Source organism: Oncorhynchus gorbuscha, linkage group LG22 (genome assembly GCF_021184085.1).
Source record: "Oncorhynchus gorbuscha isolate QuinsamMale2020 ecotype Even-year linkage group LG22, OgorEven_v1.0, whole genome shotgun sequence".
Classification (NCBI taxonomy): domain Eukaryota; kingdom Metazoa; phylum Chordata; class Actinopteri; order Salmoniformes; family Salmonidae; genus Oncorhynchus; species Oncorhynchus gorbuscha.
In genome coordinates this window covers 8483271-8506978 of record NC_060194.1, presented here as the reverse complement: position 1 = coordinate 8506978, position 23708 = coordinate 8483271, and the positions used below count along the sequence as shown (strand labels likewise).

General features: G+C 41.2%; 1 protein-coding gene across 1 annotated transcript; it reads left to right on the top strand.

The window, feature by feature from the left end:
* Positions 1–694: 694 nt before the first annotated feature.
* LOC124010158 (sterile alpha motif domain-containing protein 7-like) lies at positions 695–23708 on the top strand. Its single transcript, XM_046322539.1, has 7 exons — positions 695–1024; positions 15900–16014; positions 16308–16632; positions 16920–17557; positions 17707–17828; positions 22418–22528; positions 22731–23708. Exons 2-7 carry the CDS (start codon positions 15912–15914, stop codon positions 23034–23036), a joined length of 1605 nt encoding a protein of 534 aa, XP_046178495.1. The 5' UTR covers positions 695–1024; positions 15900–15911; the 3' UTR covers positions 23037–23708.

Genomic DNA, 23708 nt, shown 5'->3' with positions numbered 1-23708 from the left:
CTCTGCCCGATCCTCATGCTCACTCCTAGACTGGGGAGAGAGAGAGAGAGAGAGAGGGAAGGAGAGGGATGCAAAAACACCCCCACCCGGCCATCAATACAGCACACCTAGCTGTAGACTAATCCCACTTTATCCCTCCAGCATAAAAAAAACGTAATTCGAGGGGCCTCTGCTGTAAGCGGGTGGTGAGCACAAACTGTCAGATTAAGAAGTCTGAGAGGATGATCCCGGTCACACATTTAGCAGGATTTTATTTCCTACCAAATGACCAGCTTGCATGTTTGCCAGAATCAACGTATTGAACTACAGGGAGTCTTAACAGTTGTGCCAAACCCAGAAACCTCACCAAAAGAAAAACATGATTGTTCTTCCCACAAAACACAGTCCACACGGGCAACCTTCCCTGTACTGTTAGTGGCCACCGAGTGGTAGTGATACTTATAAGGCCTCGCCATCCGAAAAAAAGGAAGCTAAAGCATTTAGGTGTCTTAACTGCGGCCTAAAGTGCTAACAAGGGCTTAGTGGGGTAAATGTTAAAAGAGGTTTAGCTGCCCAACGCTTAAGGCAGAACTACTGGGAGTAATTACTGTGTAGCGCCTGGTCCAGCCGGTGCGTAGTTGGACGAGAAGATCACCTCGATTTCAGTAAGGGGGGGGGGGGGGGGCTTAACACTGGAGATAAAGCCAGACTAATGGAGATGAGGCGAAGCGGTATTTAAAGTTATTTTTTTGGTTAAGGCCTTTAGTTAGTCGTTAGCTGTTGACACAGAACAAGGGTGTGGCTGATTGGCTGATCAGTTTGAGTTGTCACTTAACTTATCAGAGGTGTCTAGCTAGGCTACTATACCAAGGCACTAAGGAGTCTGTCACCATCAGATATTGTGAACTCCTAACCTGAAGATCGAGTGTAGCTTTAAGGTTTTGTACTGCTTTTTATTGAAATTCTATTCAGATTACCTTCCCGTTCTGTCTACTTCATTGGGACAAGCCAGTCACAAGCTCTTCTCATTGGTAGGAACTTGAAGGTGAGTTAATTGATCTTTGTGTCCCCTTTCTCTCTGTTACTCTTCAATCCTGCTTCTCTCTATTCTACTCTCTCATTCATTCATTCTAATGTGTTGCAAGAGATAAACACTTTGAAATAAGATGTTATAGCATTTCATCATGTAAAGAGCAGCAAATACCATTAAAACAATATATATATATATATATATATATATATATATATATATATATACATACATACACACAGTATATTGATTCTATCTACGTTGACTCTACATATTTCAAATTGTATGCATTTCAGAAAATAGACATGGTCAAATGTCTACATCAACTTTGTATCCCCAAAATGTTATCCTTAAAGGGATAGTTCAGCGATTTATCAAAATACATGGGGTTTGGGTCCATAATTGCTAGCTTTAGCATTTGTTGACAATGGCTAGTCTAAGCGTGGGTAACAAAAAAAAGTGTGGATTGCAGTCACTCCTTGTCTGTAGACTGCTTTCAAAGTAAGAAAATAAATATCAAAATTACAAATTTGCTGAACTATCCCTTTAACTTGTTGCCTGTTTAGTTCATTTATTTGATTTCTGTAAAATATTTAGGTAATGATGCTTTGAACTATGCACCTGTCTGTAGCTCCAACACTTTCAAACATTTTCAAAAAATGTGAAACTTTATTTCTCAAACCTACCCAATTACTCTCACGTGTTAAATCTAAATTAAAATCTAAATAAATCCAAATCTAATTCAAATCTAAAGCTAATTGATATCAAAATGTCTCAGGTTCATTCAAACATAATTACAAGGTATTTACGGTCTCAGCAAAAGTACGTCTAGCACTTGTTTGTCACTAAGAGGGATTAAAACGTTTCAGACAATTCTTCTGTCTTGTCTGATATGACCTCCCCAAATGCAAGGCTTCATGTAAGTCGTCAGCAATTTCCCCTTAGCTCATTCTTGTAATGAGATTAGCCCGGGCAGCCGCAAGTTCAGGCACCCAGAGCTCTAGGCTTAGATGCAGTATGGCTTCCACTTGTCACATGCATGCCAAAATCCCACTTGTTGTGTGGAAATATGCCAGATTGGATGGGGAGACTCCTAAGTCTCACTGTTTGAAACCTCAAGCTTTCTAATGTTTTAAAAAGGTTAGTGTTCATCCAATTGAATGGCATTACTCTGATTGGCTACTGGGTAAAGTGGCCTGATTTCAAATATACCATAGAATCAGCTAGGTGCTTAGTTAGCAGAGGTATTAAAAGTACTAAAATAAAATATTCCCGTATAGTCGTGCTCAGTACCAGAGATAATGGCGGGATCTCAGTTTTGTTCCCCATACGATACAGCAAGACCCCGGAGCCCAGAAGACAGTATCCCGGAGGAGGTCTCCTTATTCATTTTTCTTTGTTTGTTATTTAAATAAACACACTTGATAACGAGCTAATACAATTCTGTCCGTGTCTGATCTGTGTAAACGTCTTGACCAAACCACCTGGTCTGCCACAATATATAATTCCCTCTCGCATCTATCTAAGCGCTATTCTCCTCTCACCCTTTCCCTTCGCTTGTGGACTTCAGTGCACAACACATCAGCTGTCTGTGACCAGGTGAAAAAATCCTTCCAAGCCAAACCTTCATATCATGACTGCTAACAGCTACGCACAGCCTACATCGTTGTCACATCATAGTCAACATGTATTTAACATGTATTTTTAACCTCACACTTGACATTAAGGAAATCCCCAAGTTAAGGAAATCTGCTTTTGTACGGCCTCTCCTGAAAGGTGGAGATCCTTCGCTACTTGACAACTATCGACCCATATCCAAACTGTCTAAGGTAATGGGATCCTTAGTTAGTAGGCAGCTGAAGGCTTACCTCCAAGAAGACAACATCTTAAATTGAATGCAATCGCGTTTTAGGTCTGGCCACAGCACTGTTTCAGCAACATTGAAGGTTTTAAATGACATTCACTGTGCTCTTGACAAGAAGTTACAATGTGTGTCTGACATTATTGATTTGTCAAAGCCATTTGACACCGTGGACCAAGCTGTGTTGGTACAAAGGTTAAAATGTTGTGGTACAACTGGTCATGCTTTAGATTGGTTTATAAATTACCTATCAAAACGTACATAATGTGTAATGGCAGATGGTTGTAAATCTGAGTCAATAGAGTTGTGCTCAGCTGTTCCGCAAGGTTCTATTTTGGGCCCACTGGTCTTCATTTTGTATATAAACAACATTGGGGATCATAGTCAAACAGCGGATGTTAATTTCTATGCAGGTGACACTGTTCTTTATTCAAGTGGTATTAGTTTATCTTTAGCATTTAAAAATGCTTAAAGAGCATTTAACACCATAGAACAGAATCTGTATGATTTGAAGCTGGTTCTGAATTTGGGTAAAACAAAATGCACAGTAATTTCAAATGCCAGGCATGTTACTAGTCATGTCATTGCTACATTGGATTGACATACCATAGAGCAAGTCAAAGTGTAAAAATATATGGGAGTGAGGGTGGATGACAAGCTGAGCTTCACTGTTCATGTGGAGAACTTGATAAGGAAGCTCAGGCTGAAAATGTGTATTTATTACCAGCATAAAGCTTATTTCTCTCTGGAAGCCAGGAAGGAGCTGGTTCGATATACATTACTGGCGGCTTTAGATATGAGTGATGTTATATAAACTCAGCAAAAAAATAAATGTCCCTTTTTTAGGACCCTGTCTTTCAACGATAATTAATAACAATCCAAATAACTTCACAGATCTTCCTTGTAAAGGGTTTGAACACTGTTTCCCATGCTTGTTCAATGAACTATTAACAATTAATGACCATGCACCTGTGGAACGGTCGGTAAGACACCCATTCTTATTTGCTTTTAACAATACCAAGAATTAGAACAGGCCAAGGTAAAAATAATTTTAGTTACTCAGCTCCGTGGTCCTGGAATTCTCTCCTGAACATTTTAAAATTTGATGATCTAGTCATGTTGGTGGAGTTTAAACACTTGGTCGATGTCTGCTGTTGGACCAGGTGTCTCTTGAAAAACAGATTTCATCTCAATGAGAAAAATAAGATGTTAAATAAAACATTTAAACATAGCTACTCGAACTAACGTGTTAGTAAACCCGCTACAATCATGCAGTACCATGAACAGTCAGCAGCAAGCAGTTTAGCAGTTACACCATCTGGCTCCGGTGGCAATAAATTCATAAAACCAAAGTTCCATTGTTGGAAAGCCACCTAGCTAACATGACACCCCTCTCTGTTTGAGCTGGGTGTTTGACTAGGCTAAAATAGCTAGCTGCATTCGACGCTAGCTAAGTAAGTAAAAGTGAAGAAATATATAGTACCAGTCAAATGTTTGGACACACCTACTCATTCAAGGGTTTTGCTTTATTTTTTACAATTTTCTACATTGCAGAATAGTAGTGAAGACATCAAAACTATGAAGTAACGCATATGGAATCATGTCGTAAACAAAAAAGTGTTAAACAAGTCAAAATCTATTTTATATTTGAGATTCTTCAAAGTCGAATACAATTTCATACAAGAATACAATTTTTCCCTTTCTATCTGATACTGGCTTTTAGGTGAATTTCTCATTTACATGTAGAAAGTACATAGCTAAAAATCCTAGCCTAGCTAGCTTGCTAATGCAAGCTAGCATTAGCAAGCTAGCATTAGCAAGCTAGCATAGCATTAGCAAGCTAGCATAGCATTAGCAAGCTAGCATTAGCCTAGCTAATGTTTTTAGCTAGCCCAGATGTCGTACGCCACCACACATAGTGACAATGTCTTGCTAGCAACAATAACGGCTAGTATGTAGCTAACTAACTTAGTTGCAAGGATAGTTAGCTAACATTAGCATGCTAGACATGAAGGCTACTAGCTGTTAAAGACATCCAGTTCAACATTTTTTATGATTTATATCTAGTTATCTTACCTCTACATGTTTCCTCAAGTTCGAGACAAGAGTTTTTGTATGAAGCCACCTTCGCCTTTCTGGGTAAGGGTGGGGTTGACTTAACTTTTTGTTTTTGCTTTCGGGAGGGTTGTGTGTTCTTTTAGTGGGCCCACGGGAGTGTAGTGTATTTTTTTTTATCCCGTTTAAAGTTACTCCATCAGCCATATTTCCTAAACCGCTTGCATGCATCTCCCCTATATCAAGGTGTTTTGATACTTCCCGCATCAATTTTCAATATGAATCCAAACAAAATAGCAATAGCTGATAGGCAGCAGAGAGGCCAGGTTCATCATTGCACATGAAAGAACAGTGAAGACATGAGACAGCTCAAAAAGCTCCCCTATTGTTTAGGGACAAAACAGTGACACTATCGAGATTAGCCTACAATGCAATGACTAATTGCGTTATTGTTTTCAAGTCCAAAATTCAATTATAGGCTGCAGTGAAAATGTAATTTGAATAACTGTGCAAAAGCCCTATGATTTCAATGTTTGATTCCATTTGTATCAGTTGTGGGTCCACTCTCAGCAGTTTATAAGGTCCAAAAAGGCACAGTAGCAGTTCAGTCTGGCTGTACTTCTGTTTTTACTTCTGATACTGAGATGTGCTGTATGTTGCGGATCATCATTATCCCAAGTCATCCTGTAATAATGTGGCCACGTATGCTCCCAGCAGGCTTAACGTGTCTTCTGCTTGTTCTCCAATCCAGTGGCTAATTCCTCGCGCACCTAGTACCTAACGCTTCAATATAGCCTAAATATCTGTAATTGTAAAAAAGAAATGTATTACGTTTTACATGTGGCATTAACACAACCAGTATAGAAGAAGAAGGACCGCACACTGTTAAAGCTCCCAATTCACGGCTTTATTGACAACGTTTAACACAACCAGTCACACATTCGTCCAAAATAGAATTCCAACATACTCAAAATGGCTTGACATTAACCAGGTTCCCATTCAACCTTTTTATGCAAGTGAAGTACAGGAATGTCGACAAAACAAAAATATGCACAAGGTGGGATCATTTTGTGTCTGTAAAATTAATTATGCGAGAAATAGCGCTGAAACATTTTTTATCCGAAAATATTGATATAATAACCATCATATTGAAGTCACGAGATGAAATAAATTATGATGAACTTCACAGGGTGGTGAAAGTGCACGGTGATGAGCTTGATGCTTCTATCAATACATATTGAGTGTCTTGTTCTGGTGATATGATGATCGATGCTTGGCTGCCGTTCGACAAATAAAAATGTGTCTTTTGCACTTTTGTCCATAATAAATCATGTAGGCTATACCCGCAATGTATCTGCTAGCTGTTGGCTAGAGCACATTTGCCAATACCAGAATAGGCACATGTTTTCTTGTGACAAAAACACAAGTAGGCCTAGAGCTGAAAATGTGATTTAAACCCATTTAATTTATATTTTTTTATTCAGTACATGGGAATTTAACCACAAAAGTTATTTTTATGTGCAGTGCTTATTTACTCGCAATTGCGCAACAAGCCAATTTGATGAAAACACAACAGTGACGAGCAAATGCGCATATTGTTTTCGTACAGATTTTTTTATATGCACGTGAATTGGATGGAAACCTGGCTATAGACACCCTAAAGTGGGGTTCCAGCTCCCTGACCATCTGTTCGAGAACAAATTGGTCCACAGCTGAATCTAGTTGATGTTCCCTGCCTTAAAGATTCTGGCAAGTGCGAGAGTCCAGTGTCACTTTGATTATGCTTGCATATCATGGTTAACCAGCAGTCCCAAACATCTAAAAAAAAGAACCTACAGACCAGCTAAAACAAGCTTGTAAGAATTGTACTCCCACCTCATACTCATCTGGGGGTCGAGCATCTGTGGAGTAGTATTAATTCAACTTGGTCTGGTCCACAGAATTATCAAGGATTTAGCCCCCAGGTACCAATCCAACTATTTTTAATTTGATAGAGATGTCCACCAGCATAAAACTAGAGCCAGAGACTCGAATATTCCATTTGAAATATGAGTCTATCTGGTAAGAACACATGTTTATATACATGTGCTGTTGAGTGGAACAAACCACCACAGCAACTCAAAAGCCATATCAACCCTAACTACTTTTTTAAAAATAATGTCAAAAGCTGGCTAATGTTTGAATGGTACAACCTTTTTTTGTATGTATCTATTTCATTGTATATGTATCAATGTAAAAATAAGGACCACAATGGAAATAAGACCTCAACTTCATTGTGCAATCCCGGTCACTTTTTAAATTCTTTGTACTGTATGTATATACTGTATATATTTTTTTCCTGACTAATAAAATCAAGCAATCCAAACTGTGCAGAGGCCAGTTGACGAATGGAAAGAGACAACTGTTAAAAAACACCAAAAAGTTTAATGACATTCAGAGATTGTTAACCCATGCCTTACTGCTGGATAGGCCTACAGGGTAGGGAGGTTGACATAGTCTATTTATTGTGGTGTAGAAAACGCAAACCATGCAGTACGCTTTGTTCATTAGCTGTGTGGAATATTCGTTGCATATCATTAATATAATTATCAATATGGCATTAAAATGTTGAAAATCTGATTTCCCCTAAGCTGATCATTGTCTGCAGCTGGCTCTAATCGTAGTGTGGGCCTAATGAAAGAAGCAGTGAGAGTGAGCTCGTCTGTGGTGGTCGGCGAACCATCAACCTTCTGGCCCATAGCCCTGCATGCCATCAACTGTGCCACAAAAGCATGCTGAAGTGGTATAGTCAATTACCACTTTTCTAAACATAGGTTCACAACAGTTATTGTTATTTGTTGTCGTAAACATTATTTTGAGTTAATTCTGAGGGTGGAGGGTGTGCTTTTTTTCAGTAAAGTATTTTTTCAGTTGGGGAAGTGATTAAAAAAACGCATCTTGAATGGACTGTCTTTAATTTCAAACTGTCCCTAAGCAGCTTGCATTGCATGATTACACTGTCACCTCTCCTATGCTTGAAGGAGAGCCAGTCACTGAAATGTGGCCAGGAATCAGTGTTGCCAGCTATTTTTCAGTGAGAATAGCTATTGGCTCCTTGATTTGTCGCTAGAAAAAGCTAATTGATGTTTTGCCATTGTGGCGACAACGTCACATCACCAATTTGCCTTGCTGCGGCATAGCTGCTGTCCCCAACGTAGCGATTTTGCCTCCCCCTTCCCTTCCGCGTCTCTGTCTGTCTGTTGCACAGACAGCTTCTCCCACTCTTGTTTGCAGCAAAATTGAGTTGGAAAAGTCACTAAATGCTATCAAAACTTTAGAAACTAGGTGGAAAAACTCCCCGAATGCAGCCCGAAAAGTAGCAGAATTTGTGGCTAGCCTCTTTTAACAATTAAAGTTGCTGAATGGGTCTGAAAACTTGCTAAATAGAATAACAAGTGGCTAAATTGACAACGCTACCAGGGATTCTCCTCCCCGTCCTCTTCAGAAGATGCAGACACTGGGGGATTTTCTTGTTTGGGGAATTTCCTCAACCCTCTCTCCTCCATGACCTGGAAACCGATACGCGAGTATGTTAATTGAGAAGAATTCGAGACGAGAGTTATGCCACTGCTTATGCTCCCATGCTGGAGTTATGCCAAGATGCCACCGGGCCACTAGCAAATAAAATAAAATTAAATTGTATTAGTCACATGCGCCGAATACAACAGGTGCAGACCTTACAGTGAAATGCTTACTTACGAGCCCCTAACCAACAATGCAGTTTTAAAAAATACGGATAAGAGTACTGGTACAGAGTCAATATGCTGGGGCACCGGTTAGTTGAGGTAATATGTACAGGTAGGTAGAGTTGTTCAAGTGACCATGCATAGATGATAACAACAGAGAGTAGCAGCAGTGCAAATAGTCTGGGTAGCCATTTGATTAGATGTACAGGAGTCTTATGGCTTAGGGGTAGAAGCTGTTTAGAAGCCTCTTGGACCAACACTTGGCACACTGGTACTGCTTGCTGTGCGGTAGCTGGAGTCTTTGACAATTTTTAGGGCCTTCCTCTGACACTGCCTGGTATAGAGGTCATGGATGGCAGGAATCTTGGCCCCAGCGATGTACTGGGCCGTTCGCACTACCCTCTGTAGTGCCTTGTGGTCGGAGGCTGAGCAGTTGCCATACCAAGCTGTGATGCAACCAGTCAGGATGCTCTCTATGGTGCAGCTGTAAAACCTTTTGAGAATCTGAGGACCAATGCCAAATCTTTCCTGAGGGGGAATAGGTTTTGTTGTTCCCTCTTTACGACTGTCTTAGTGTGCATGGACCATTTTAGTTTGTTGGTGATGTGGACACCAAGGAACTTGAAGCTCTCAATCTGCTCCATTGCAGCCCTGTTGATGAGAATGGGCGCGTGCTCGGTCCTCTTTTTCCTGTAGTTCACAATCTTCTTCTTTGTCTTGATCACGTTGAGGGAGGGCATAGCGGGATTTCTTATAAGCTTCTGGTTTAGAGTGGCTTCTGGTTGGGGTATGTAAAGTACGGTCACTGTGAGGATGACGTCATCGATGCTCTTATTGATGAAGCCAATGACTGATGTGGTGTACTCCTCAATGCCATCGGAGGAATCCCGGAACATATTCCAGTCTGTGCTAGCAAAACAGTCCTGTAGCTTAGCATCTGCTTCATCTGACCACTTTTTTATTGATCAAGTCACTGGCACTTCTGGAGGATAGAATTATGGTCAGATTTGCCCATTGGAGGGTGAGGGAGAACTGTGTATGCATCTCTGTGTGTGGAGTAAAGGTGGTCCAGAGTTGTTTTCCCTCTGGTTGCACATTTAACATACTGGTAGAAATTTGGTAAAACGGATTTAAGTTTCCCTGCATTAAAGTGCCCGGATACTAGGAGCGCCACCTCTGGTTGAGCGTTTTCTTGTTTGCTTATGGCAGAATACAGCTCATTCAATGCTGTATTAGTGCCAGCCTCTGTCTGTGGTGGTATGTACTGTAAACAGCTACGAAAAATACAGATGAAAACTCTCTAGGTAGATAGTGTGGTCTACAGCTTATCATGAGATACTCTACCTCAGGCAAGCAATAGCTCGAGACTTCCTTCGATATCGTTCAACCAGCTGTTATTTACAAATATACATAGTCCTCCGCCCCTTGTCTTACCAGACGCCACTGTTCTATACTGCCGGTACAGCGCATAACCAGCCAGCTGTTTGTTCATAGTGTCTTTGTTCAGCCACGACGCTGTGAAGCATGAGATATTACAGTTTTGAATGTCTCGTTGGCAGCCACGACTCCATGAAGGACGGGAGAAGAGTAATATTGGGACAGGGACACGGAAAGGTTGATTTCAGAGGAGTAATGGAGGAGAAAAAATAGGAAGAAGAGAATGAGCAGAGGTTGAAAGGTTGAGGTTGGAAGCAGAGATTGAATCTGAATTTGATGAAGATTAAAAAGGACATGGTGTGTCGAAGCAGACTGGGGTCAAGTACAAAAAGAGTGAGATGTCCGCCAGACCAAGCTTTGGAGGTGAAATGGAAGTGAATGAGGGAGATTTAAGTGAAGTGGAATTTGTGGTGAGGAGCTTCGAGCCCGAGCCTTGCATCGATGGACATGGTTATGATAAAGATGAGTTTGGTCAAGTGAGAGTGAGATTCTTAGAGGTAGTGGATATTTTGGCTGATTCATATGTGGGTTCAGGTCGGGTGGAAAAGTACTGTAGGTGTGCCCATGTTTCTGAGGATCGGAAGTGTCCGGTGTGAGGGAGGCAGGTGTTGTTGTCACCAGAATCAGAATAGTGCAGAAGGTGTCATATGCTGAGGCAGTGAAGATGGTAGAGGAGGATGGGTCAAGGGTGAGGGATCCTGAGAGGATCCCTGTGAGTTGAAGATCTGTGCCACCACAGAGGTTGGCTTCTTAGTATTCATAGCAATGGCTATCAACGGTGCTGCATAAATGGAAAGTAAATCCCAGAATATAGATGCTGTGGTGGCAGCTGCAGAGATGTACTTGGATGTATGAGATTTGACTTCAGAAGAGTTACAGGTTGTGTTGAGTGGTGGTGCCCCATCGTCCCAGGCCATTGACCATTGGCATGGTGCAGGAGCAGGAGCAGATATGGTCAAAGTAGTGGGTTTGTAATGGTTTTTAATGAGTTTAGGGTTAGTTGGAAGAGTGTTTTTTACCCCATTTTGTATCACAAGGTATAATGAATTTATACTAAAGTCCAGTTGGGGACAGTGATGCAACATATTGAATGGCAACTACCTTTAAACCCCGAATAAGAAGAAGAAGAAAGTCCTCAATAGCCTCCTTTTGGCGACAAAGCACAAGTGTATCCTACCTGAGTCCTTCGCAGAAGAGTTTTGAAATCTGTCACGCACTCTTTGAATCAGCTATTGTTTTCAGGAAGGAGAAAGGCATGCCAACATTGAACAATGATGATATGCTACTTATCTTTTTTATCCATAACATTTCTTGCACAACTAGCTTTAAAAAAAATCACTTTATACATTTATTTTGAGATTCCACCCTGTAAACGTAATTTGCCTCGATTTTTCCCGACTCTTCAGCCTCCTCCGTCTCAATTGTTTTTCAGACACACCGCTTTGATGAAAAACCTTTCCCGACGCATCTCTCTCACAAAGTTATTTTTTGGGGTGGACAGCTTGATTTGATTGGCCTGTTTGCGAGTGATGCCGCCCACAGAACTTTCTGTAGACTACTATTATGGATAGCTTACAAAATTGTACTCTGTAGTGGATGGTTTTAAAAGGTAGCGAAGTACAATACTGCATTAAAAATATACTTAGGTAAAATTACTGACCGAAAAATTATCTGAAAAAGTACAAGTACTCGGAAAAGCTACTCAATTACATTAATGAGAGTATTTATAATTCATTACTTCCACCCATGTTAGTTAATTAGTTAGTTAGTTAGTTAGTTAGTTAGTTAGTTAGTTAGTTAGTTAGTTAGTTAGTTAGTTAGTTAGTTAGTTAGTTAGTTAGTTAGTTAGTAAATGAGGATTGTCTAATTGTATCATTCGTCAGAAGTTACCCATTTAGGACTCAAGCTAAAGGTCATCTGCTGTTGTGCTGGAATCAAACCCACAACCCTGGTGTTGCCGCCATTGGAACCAAAATGAAACAGGCATTTTACTGAATCCAGAAGGTTGTACAGTAGTAGCTGCTTTGATATTAGGCAATTCTTACTGTCTGTTGCAATAGGGGCCAGGCATTTCGGACTTACCCCAAACTTTTGGTTCAAGTTCATGCAAGCTCTACTCTTCCTGTATAAGATTAATTACTGAGTACAAGTAGTTTTTCTAGTTGAACTCTGTACCACAAAGACTAGGATTCCGTTCCTCCTCTGGCTGGTAGTGCAGTAATAATAGGTGTGACAGGCTTGAATGTACATTAGTCTGTTTGTTGTTTTGAAGCGTTGGTCTGGTCACTAACTGGGTGAGTTTTCATTTATTTATACACGCATAGACAAACATACATTGACATTCGCACAGGCAAAATGACACAATGAAGCAACAGATTTTCTCACACCCATATTTGGTTGAATAGAGACATTTGACACACAAGCTCCTAATACACAAAGTAAAGACTTGTGCAAATATACAGTCAGGCTACCAAAGGAGGACATAAAAAACCTTGAACCACATCTTTTACAGTAATCCGGTATGGTTTATCTAATCTTTTTAAATGTTCTCTCTTCTTACCTCTATCCGCCCCTGTGTATAATTGCTTAGTATAGTAGAAAGATAAAATGTCGTGTGTAGAGTGCCATTGGTGGCAGGTACCAGGGTGACTATGCAGCCAGATATTTCCCCCATAAACTGTTTTCTCTCCCAGGTTTATCCCCCAAGGTGTTTTCAGGACATCTCAAGGGGCTGATGGAGGCTAATAGGTTTATCACTCAGGGTGTTTTGTCCGGTGTGCTTACAGACAAGGTTTTCTGAGGGTAAAACTCCTAAACGCCCGGATTACCTCCAACACATCCCTTTAAAAATGCTGTATAGCCAGGATTTAGGCTAATCGGATAGTAGGGGAGAGAGGGGGAGGATAAGGTGTTGGATCCTGCTGGCCCTGCCAATGCCCCCAGACCGGGTTGGAAGACACGCGGGTCAGCAGATGTTCTCTGGGCCTGGCAGACTGGGTGGGACTAACAGGAGGATTACAGGAGCCCAGATTAGTGATGTGTCTGAGGTAACGTTAGGGGACTGTGGGGTAATACGGTACACAACTGACTAAGGCTACGGGCTGCTAATGGTTAGGGTTAGGCTGGACCTTATGGCCACAGAAGAGAGGGGGGAGAGGGGGTAATAAACTCAGGGTGTATGGTTGGAGGGTATACTATATATGTATCTAGACATAGAGACATACCACACACAAAGTAAGAGAGACACCTAGTAATTTCAGTTCCCCCATGAACACATTTATTTCTAAGTGCCCTCTGCTATTTCCCTTCATCTCCCATTTAGTTAGTGTTGTAATCTATATCTCCAATGTTGTGTAAATCTACTGCCCATACTGGCCCAGGATTATTATCCCTGGATTAAAGCACTGCCTGTTCTGTCTAATATTTAATAATGGGATTTATTCATAAGAGGCTAATCAGAGGTGTCTAAGTCAATCGGGTGTAATGACAATCTGCAGCGACGGCCAATGATATGCACTGTGTGTGCGTGCAATATAATGACATGGTCTGTTTGTTTACAATGACTGTAGAAGTTAGACTGGGGGACTGGAGACAGTATTTATTTTTTATTTATTTTTATTTCACCTTTATTTAACCAGGTAGGCAAGTTGAGAACAAGTTCTCATTTACAATTGCGACCTGGCCAAGATAAAGCAAAGCAGTTCGACACAAACGACACAGTTACACATGGAGTAAAACAAACATACAGTCAATAATACAGTATAAACAAGTCTATATTCGATGTGAGCAAATGAGGTGAGAAGGGAAGTAAAGGCAAAAAAAGGCAGTGGTGGCAAAGTAAATACAAAATAGCAAGTAAAACACTGGAATGGTAAATTTGCAGTGGAAGAATGTGCAAAGTAGAAATAAAAATAATGGGGTGCAAAGGAGCAAAATAAATACATTAAATACAGTAGGGAAAGAGGTAGTTGTTTGGGCTAAATTATAGGTGGGCTATGTACAGGTGCAATAATCTTTGAGCTGCTCTGACAGTTGGTGCTTAAAGCTAGTGAGCGAGATAAGTGTTTCCAGTTTCAGAGATTTTTGTAGTTTGTTGCAATCTTTGGCAGCAGAGAACTGGAAGGAGAGGCGCCCAAAGAAAGAATTGGTTTTGGGGGTGACTAGAGAGATATATACCTGCTGGAGCGTGTGCTACAGGTGGGAGATGCTATCGTGACCAGCGAGCTGAGATAAGGGGGGACTTTACCTAGCAGGGTCTTGTAGATGACATGGAGCCAGTGGGTTTGGCGATGAGTATGAAGCGAGGCCCAGCCAACGAGAGCGTACAGGTCGCAATGGTGGGTAGCATATGGGGCTTTGGTGACAAAACGGATTGCACTGTGATAAACTGCATCCAATTTGTTGAGTAGGGTATTGGAGGCTATTTTGTAAATGACATCGCCGAAGTCGAGGATTGGTAGGATGGTCAGTTTTACAAGGGTATGTTTGGCAGCATGAGTGAAGGATGCTTTGTTGCGAAAAAGGAAGCCAATTCTAGATTTAACATTTGTGGAGTTCTCCTGGAGTTCTCCTGTTCTGAGGTGAATGTTGAGACAGTATTCCTCGATATAGATTTGGTCCCTCTGCCAACTTAAATGTCACTTTTGACAAATTCAGCCAACAGGTTTTTAAATCTCCACAGGAACACTTCATCTGTGGCTCTCTCCCTTAAATACTATTGATGAGCACATGCTTAGCAATGTCTAGTTATGTTTATATGCTCAACCTATTAATAAGTATAGTTATAGTGTAGTGGAGGGGTTTGTCGAACAGGCAAACGCTCATGTGATTACTGATGAGTTGCCTAATCTTTCTGAGACATGTGGACTAATGCTGTTGGCTATAGCTTTGCTCATTAGGCTAACACAGTCTTGTTTGAGACCAACAACCCAGGTTTGATATCTATCTGTTCAGTTACATTCGCGCTTGTCTCGCGCAACCATACCTCCAGATCGCGTTGTTGTCATGCCTCCTTTGGAGGCCTGAAGGATATTGTATTAGCCGAAACATCTGCTGGATTCCAGTGGCGCCATTTCTATTGGCTGTTACATTTTTAAAAACCCTCCCCCCACATGCCCGTAGAAGGGGTGGTGCGTGTTATGTTCACTGTTTTCCGAGTCGATAAATGCATTACTACTCCTCTGCTTGAACAGAAAACAACGTTATGGCGTGTCTACCTACGGGCTATGATATAAGTTTAGTGTATCAAGTGTGGCCGACAGTCTGCGATTTATTGAAATTGAAAGTCAGCCCAAACATGGCATACATTAACACATTTTCACGTGGTTTTAATCAGTGATTGCTTGTCCATCGTCTCGCACTCTTGCTTCTACGGCACTAATAGGCACATTTTGAGCACTGCCCAATCAAGGCTACATTCGTGCATAGAGTATTAACTGTGTAGCATCATCATCGTCATTGAGGGCCTTTGAATTTACAAGTCATGGGTGACTCCTAGTGTTGAAAGAGGAAAATTACAAGCCATTTAAAGAGGGTTGCCCTCTCCGAGCAAACAATAATCTGCTCACCACCACTCAACTGTTTTTGTTCCCGGGCAAATGTGATCTTTCCTGTACCAGGGATACGTAAGCTAGGGTGCTTCAGACCGATTTAAAACTAGTACTTGAAAACAGACTAAATTGCTGTCAGCTAACCAAGCCGAGATCCAGTCAGCAACATCCCAGAGACAGGTGCCGGTCCACGGGCCACAGATTGAGAAACACTGGTTTTATATACTAATCTATACACTAATCTCCTCATCTCGGTTCCACAGAAAGGTCGGGTCATGACCCCAAGGGAGCAGCTGAGGAAGATGTCAGTGATGGGGGAGCAGGGGGCTCTGGACGAGAAACATTGGTACCGCCTGGTCAACGGCATGTCTGCTGGAGGTAAGGCTGACCCACCTGGTTTGAATCTGTATGCTTCAAGACTTTGTTAGTCTGCTGAGTTAAAGCCATAGGTATTAGCTTGCAAATCCTCAGATATGCTTAGAAAATTCACTCTATATTTTTATGCTTTACAATCTTGGAGTCAGGAACTTTTCCTTAACCAAGTTAATTACTTGGGCCCAGAGCTTTTCCTGGTCAAGTCACATAGTCAGTAGAAACTTAGTAGTCAGTACGGCCCTAGTTCTGTAGACTTGTAACACATCTAACATTGTGTTTACTTTGTTGCGTTTCAGAGCTATGTCAGAGGCAAGAGATGATAATGAGGAACCAGATAGCCATGGCTCCTCAGATCCTGGCCCAAGGACAGCAGAGGATACAGGGGGTGCCCACCCAGTTTGAGCCTCGCTTCATGGAACGAGAGCTAGTTCCACCCTCGGAGATGGTATCTTCCGAGGCCAGGCAGATGCACATTGGGGGTCACCTGGGTCCGCCCATGCCCCCACACCCTGGAATTTCTGTCAGGGGCTTCCCTGGAGTTGGTTACAGTTTCATGCCCTCAGAGCCCATGGAGACAGTTGCCCGGCGACAGGAGCTCATCCACAAGCAGAATATCGCCAGGTATTGTCTGACATTGACCTGCAGCTGCTTGTCACGGGGCTTGTCAAAGTACACGTCATGGACTATAGGGATTTGGATATCACAGCCTTCCTTTTATAGCCCCCTTCAACCTGATACCAAGGGTCTGCTCTATACACTATGTTACAGAGCAGTTGGCAGATACGATTTGAATATATACAGAGCCTTGTTATTGTTATGTCCTGTTGGTGTATATTTATATCTAACTGGTTTATTTTGTTATGTCTTGATGTATTGTGTCTGATTGGTGTGCATTGGTTGTTTTTCAGGATGGAGATGAATGCCATCCTCCACCAGAAGGAGATGGAGAACGCCCATCAGAAGGGTCTGATGGGTATGGATGCGCCCATGATGTACCAGTCCAACGCTATGGCACTCCGGGGGCGCCAGCGCCTCCCAGACGGCCACGACTTCTTAGTCCACCGTACCACCCTGGAGGAAATGCAGGCCAACAACCTCCTGATGTCCTCCAGCCCCTATCCACCAATCAGCACGCTGCAGAGGGAGAGGGGCCGCAGGGCTGGTCGCAGGGCAACCAATCACAGGAGTGCAGAGAGCCATGCGTCTGGACACAAGGGCCAATCGGAGGACAAGAGCGTGGAGCAGAGTCCCGGGGGTGCCTCTGGAGATGAGAAAGAGGCAGAGGGGAAAATGGACATGGGAGGGGAGGCAGTCGGCAAACAACATCAAGCCAAAATGGACACAGAGCTCTCGAATGGCAGAAAGAGCTACAAGGAGGCGGCGCAGGGCCTGCGAAAAGCCTGCATAAACAGTCAAGATGGCTGCCCTGATGCCACCAACTGCAACAGTGGCGCCAGCGACAAAGACAGGCCCAGTCAATGCGCTGCATTCCAGTATCCCTCCGCCAGTGGACCTATCCCAGGCATGCCTTACATGTTCCCTCCTGGTGAGTGTCTACTTTCTCCAGTCTTGTTTTGATCAAACCATTCAGGGGTTATGCTGCTGTCTTTGATTTCTATAATGTATATGAACAAGGACAGATGTGACAGATGTGAGCCGATGTGAGCCGTATGTTTTGTCTTTTGTTTTGATCAGGGCCACCCAATCTCTTTCTTAACGGACAAGATATGTCCTCTGTTGAAGACCTTAGGAAGTGGACAGTGAATGATGTGTATATCTTCATCAAAAACATGCCCAGCTGCTCTGAATATGCTCAGGTTGGTGTCATTTCCTAATAATTATCAAACACAAGTGATTTCGGGCTCACAAATATATACTCATCTATCCATGACATAGACTGACATAGAAAACTCAATATTTAGGTGTTCCTACTGTTTTGTACACTAAGTGTTTAGTGGATCAGCTTAATATTGCTGGAAAGAATGTTGCTTCCAATGTAATTGTCTGCATCATTTCCAATCCCCCATATTTGGGTAAATGTATATATCCATACACACATGCATATACAGTGGGGCAAAAAAAGAATTTAGTCAACCACCAATTGTGCAAGTTCTCCCACTTAAAAAGATGAGAGGCCTGTAATTGTCATCAGAGGTACACTTCAACTATGACAGACAAAATGAGAAAAATAAATCCAGAAAATCACATTGTATGGTTTTTAATTAATGTATTTGCAAATTATGGTGGAAAATAAGTATTTGGTCAATAACAAAAGTTTATCTCAATACTTTGTTATATACCCTTTGTTGGCAATGACAGAGGTCAAATGTTTTCTGTAAGTCTTCACAAGGTTTTCACACACTGTTGCTGGTATTTTGGCCCATTCCTCCATGCAGATCTCCTCTAGAGCCACTGCTCTAGATGTTTTGGGGCTGTTGCTGGGCAACACAAACTTTCAACTCCCTCCAAAGATTTTCTATGGGGTCGAGATCTGGAGACTTGCTAGGTCACTCCAGGACCTTGAAATGCTCCTTACGAAGCCACTCCTTCGTTGCCCGGGCGGTGTGTTTGGGATCATTGTCATGCTGAAAGACCCAGCCATGTTTCATCTTCAATGCCCTTGCTGATGGAAGGTTTTCACTCAAAATCTCACGATACATGGCCGCATTCATTCTTTCCTTTACAAGGATCAGTCATCCTGGTCCCTTTGCAGAAAACAGCCCCAAAGCATGATGTGGGTATGGTGTTCTTTGGATGCAACTCAGCATTCTTTGTCCTCCAAACACGACGAGTTGAGTTTTTACAAAAAAAGTTATATTTTGGTTTCATCTGACCATATGACATTCTCCCAATCTTCTTCTGGATCATCTAAATGCTCTCTAGCAAACTTCAGAAGGGCCTGGACATGTACTGGCTTAAGCAGGGGGACACGTTTGGCACTGCAGGATTTAAGTTCCTGGCGGCGTAGTGTGTTACTGATGGTAGGCTTTGTTACTTTGGTCCCAGCTCTCTGCAGGTCATTCACTAGGTCCCCCCGTGTGGTTCTGGGATTTTTACTCACCGTTCTTGTGATCATTTTGACCCCACGGGATGAGATCTTGCATGGAGCCCCAGATCGAGGGAGATTATCAGTGGTCTTGTATGTTTTCCATTTCCTCATAATTGCTCCCACAGTTGATTTCTTCAAACCAAGCTGCTTACCTATTGCAGATTCAGTCTTCCCAGCCTGGTGCAGGTCTACAATTTTGTTTCTGGTGTCCTTTTGACAGCTCTTTGGTCTTGGCCATAGTGGAGTTTGGAGTGTGACTGTTTGAGGTTGTGGACAGGTGTCTTTTATACTGATAACAAGTTCAAACAGCTGCCATTAATACAGGTAACGAGTGGAGGACAGAGGAGCCTCTTAAAGAAGAAGTTACAGGTCTGTGAGAGCCAGAAATCTTGCTTGTTTGTAGGTGACCAAATACTTATTTTCCACCATAATTTGCAAATAAATAAATAAAAAATCCCTACAATGTGATTTTCTGGATTTTTAAATTTCATTTTGTCTGTCATAGTTGAAGTGTACCTATGATGAAAATTACAGGCCTCTCTCATCTTTTTAAGTGGGAGAACCTGCACAAATGGTGGTTGACTAAATACTTTTTTGCCCCACTGTATATATACATATATACATACACATACCTATATAGACATACATACTTTTTAAAAGAATATACCTTTATTATTATTTCCCGCAAACCCTACCACCAATCCCCCAATTGAGAACCTAATAAACACTTCTGCTTCTACCTTCAATCCATACATCTTATACACATTCTGCAGACACAGTCTACTTTACAATAGTTCTCTCTTGTTTGTTCTTAGTCCTTCCTCTATTTCTGATATCCATCCAGTTTGATTTCTATTTGTAACTATGCTATTTCACAAAAGCTCCAAACCTATATACATTCTACAGATCCCGTATGCTTGTTTATCTTGTTATTAGTCCCACCCTTCAGCTCCACTCAACCCCTACCATCTGTCTCTCAACATCATCCATTTCGGATTTCTACGTGCCATATATTTTTCAACTGATGCTTCACAAAATAATTGAACCTTCCTATTCTCATAGCTTCTACAGATTGTAAATTAAAAATACATTTTTGCTAAAATAATAATTATATTATTGATTGATAGACAATGGCTTTTCAAATCACCCAGTATTGCTATCTGCAGTGTTAGTTCGAGGCAAATGTTGCAATTCTTCAGCCATTCCTGGACCTGTGACCAAAAATGAGCTACATATGGACCAAAATAAATGATCTAATGATCTAATGAATCTGCAGAGCTGGGAAGATTGTATCCCCCATATATATAACATTCTATTAGTTGCAAGAATTTTGTATAGTAATTCATATTGAAAATTAGAAGTTTTGAATCCGGCGTTGTTTTGCGTATCAATTCATAAACCATGTGCCATGGAATTGGTACATCGAAAATCTCTTCCCAACTATTTTGCAATTTATATGGCACAGCTGTCCGTTTTTTGGTCCTTAAATGAAATTGGTATATGTTTTTATTTATCACACTTTTCTTTAACCATTTATGCTCTTTTATACAGGGCCGACATTCAAGTTCCTTACTTTTTTCCCCTTCTACTTGCCTCTTCCATTTGTGTGGTAATGCTGCAATTAATTGGTTGTAATTTTGGGTAGAGCAGACATTTCCATATGTCTGTGTTAGCTGCATGTGTGACATAACTCCACCAGTCCTATTTCTGATATCATTCACTAAAATGATACCTTTTAAAAAAAAATCTTCGATAATAACAGTTTTTTTTATCAATTAGTATATTTGAATTTAACCACAATATTTGTTGTACTATTTGTTCCATCCTTTCAGGTGGATTAAATTAAATTGCAACCAACTTTCTAAGGCTTGTTTAAAAAATATGGATATTTTGGAGATTATTTCCTTTTCAAACAACCGAAAGTGAGCAGGTGTAATCTGAATAAAGGGGAAAAGGCCCTTCCTGAATATAGGATGAGACATTCGTACCAATTGACTAGAGAACCAGTTTGGATTTAAGTATAACTTTTGTATGACTGATGCCTTTAGTGAGAGGTCTAATGCTTTAATATTTAATCATTTCTGCCTACCGAATTCATATTCGTTATATAAATAGGCCCTTTTAATTTGATCTGGTTTGCTGTTCCAAATAAAATTGAATATTAAAAAAAGCAGGTCACTAGGTGTAGGCAAAACTATAAGCAAATAGGTCAACTGTGATATGACTAAGGAGTTAATCCGGGTGATTTTTCCACAAATAGACAGGTATTTTCCTTTCCATGGTAGCAATATCTTATCTATTTTTGCTAACTTTCTATAAAAATGTATTGGAGTGAGATAATTTAATTCCTTTGGGATTTGCATACCGAGTATGTCTACATTTCCGTCAGACCATTTAATTGGTAAACTACATGGTAATGTAAAATGTGCATTTTTTTAGTAATCCAATACGTAATATGGTACATTTATCATAATTTGGTTTTAATCCAGAGAGGATAGCAAAAGGATAGCAAAAGTATCTAGATCCTATCTAGATCCTCTATGAGGCCGTGGAGAGACTCTAATTGTGGTTTTAAAAGAAAACATTAATCATCAGTGTACAATGACACCTTAGTTTTTAGGCCACGGATTTCTAATCCCTTAATATTATTGTTTGATCTAATCTTTGCAGCTAACATTTCGATGGCAATAATAAATAGATATGCCGATAGTGGGCAACCTTGTTTTACTCCTCTAGATAGTTAAAAACTTTCTGTAGCCATTATTTACTATTTTACACCTAGGGCTACTATACATAACCTTAACCCATTTTATAAGAGATTCCCCAAAATTGAAATATTCTAGGCATTTATGTATAAACTCCAGTCGTACTTTATCAAAAGCCTTTTCAAAATCAGCTATGAAAACCAGGCCTGGTGTCCCCGATATTTCATAGTGTTCTATTGTTTCCAGTACTTGTCTTATATTATCTCCAATGTATCGTCCATGTAAAAAACCTGTCTGATTAGGATGAATAATATCTGACAATACTTTTTCAATTCTATGTGCCAAGCATTTTGCTAGGATTTTTGCATCACAACACTGAAGTGTAAGTGTACACTAAGTGTTAATCAGCAACATAATTCAAATTGGCCAGGACTGCCACCATTGACTCTTTCCAATTTGCACCCTACCTTGAGGCATTCAAACTTTGGAAGAGAGCATATAAAGGCCATCTTGGAAGATTTGAATTCTGTTGATAATTTATGTAAGCAGGAAGTTGCATTGCTGTCATACTGCTGCGTCTGTCTTTAAGGAAATTGTCTTATGGATATGCATTACTATACTACTCCTCATCATACCTGATTATTCCCTGCAGACGTTCAAGGACCACATGATAGATGGAGAGACATTGCCATTCCTGACAGAAGACCATCTACTGGACACGATGGGACTTAAGCTGGGCCCGGCACTCAAGATACGATCACAGGTATACAAACCATCAAAAACAGTTAGTCTCACAAATTCGGACAGCAGACCAATATCTTCTGGAGTGCTGTCTATTTCATTTCCAATGGATTATATTTACTATAACCTAGCACACAACCATTTTCGGAAAATAATAATAATGAAATCAGCACATTGCTTATTAGAATATCTCATGGTATCGCTCTTTCTGTCCCACTCACCAGGTCTCGAGCCGGCTAGGCAGCATGTTCTACATGATGAGCCTCCCACTCTCCGCTGCCGCCGCCCTACAGGCCACATCTGAGAAGGCAGGAGGAGACAGATCGTCAGAGATCAGCTCCCCTGTATACTGTAACAGTGTGGAGATGATGGGCAGCCCCTGCACCAGAGACCTGGAAGGCCGGAAACCCACAGACCCCCTCCCAGAGACTGACCACCCCTCTCCCCCCCCGGCCAGCAGTGAAACTGAGGCATCAGTGAGGGGGGTACGAGTCCTCGGGCCAGTGACTCAGTTCCAAGTCGACCCCTAGCTCCTACCACATACTGTACATATAGACACAAACCACCTAAGGACTTAATATAGATCTTTAAGCATTGGGTGGGTATAAGAAATGGATGCATCTTGCCCTCTGATTGGCAAGGTGGAATGTAAATTTAATCTGTACAATCCTTGCAAACAGTCAGAAGTGCATAGGTAGTAGGAAGTAGGGGTCAATTTGGAATTCAGCAAGTGTTTCAGCCCTAAGAGCTGTTTTTAAGCTGCTTACCATATCCATCAGGCTATTGTGTTCAAATCAAATCAAATTTGATTTGTTACGTGTGCCGAATACAACAGGTATTACAGTGAAATTACTTACAAGCCCTTAACCAACAATGCAGTTTTTAGAAAATACCTATAAAAACCGTAAGAATAAGAATAACAAATAATTAAAGAGCAGCAGTAAATAACAATAGCGGGGCTATATACAGGGGGTACCGGTACAGAGTCAATGTGAGGGGGCAGGTGTCGAGGTAATTAAGATAATATGTACATGTAGGTAGAGTTATTAAAGTGACTATACAAAATAACAGAATGTAGCAGCAGCATTCCAGTCTGGGTAGCCATTTGATTATCTGTTCAGGAGTCTTATGGCTTGAAGGTGGAAGCTATTTAGGAGCCTCTTGGACCTAGACTTGGCGCTCTGGTACCGCTTACCATGCAG

Coding starts and splice junctions, on each gene's coding strand:
- LOC124010158 (XM_046322539.1), top strand. CDS start 15,912: ATGACCCCAAGGGAGCAGCTGAGGAAGATGTCAGTGATGGGGGAGCAG. Junction 16,015..16,307: donor CAACGGCATGTCTGCTGGAG/GTAAGGCTGACC, acceptor GTTGCGTTTCAG/AGCTATGTCAGAGGCAAGAG. Junction 17,829..22,417: donor GCTGCTCTGAATATGCTCAG/GTTGGTGTCATT, acceptor TATTCCCTGCAG/ACGTTCAAGGACCACATGAT.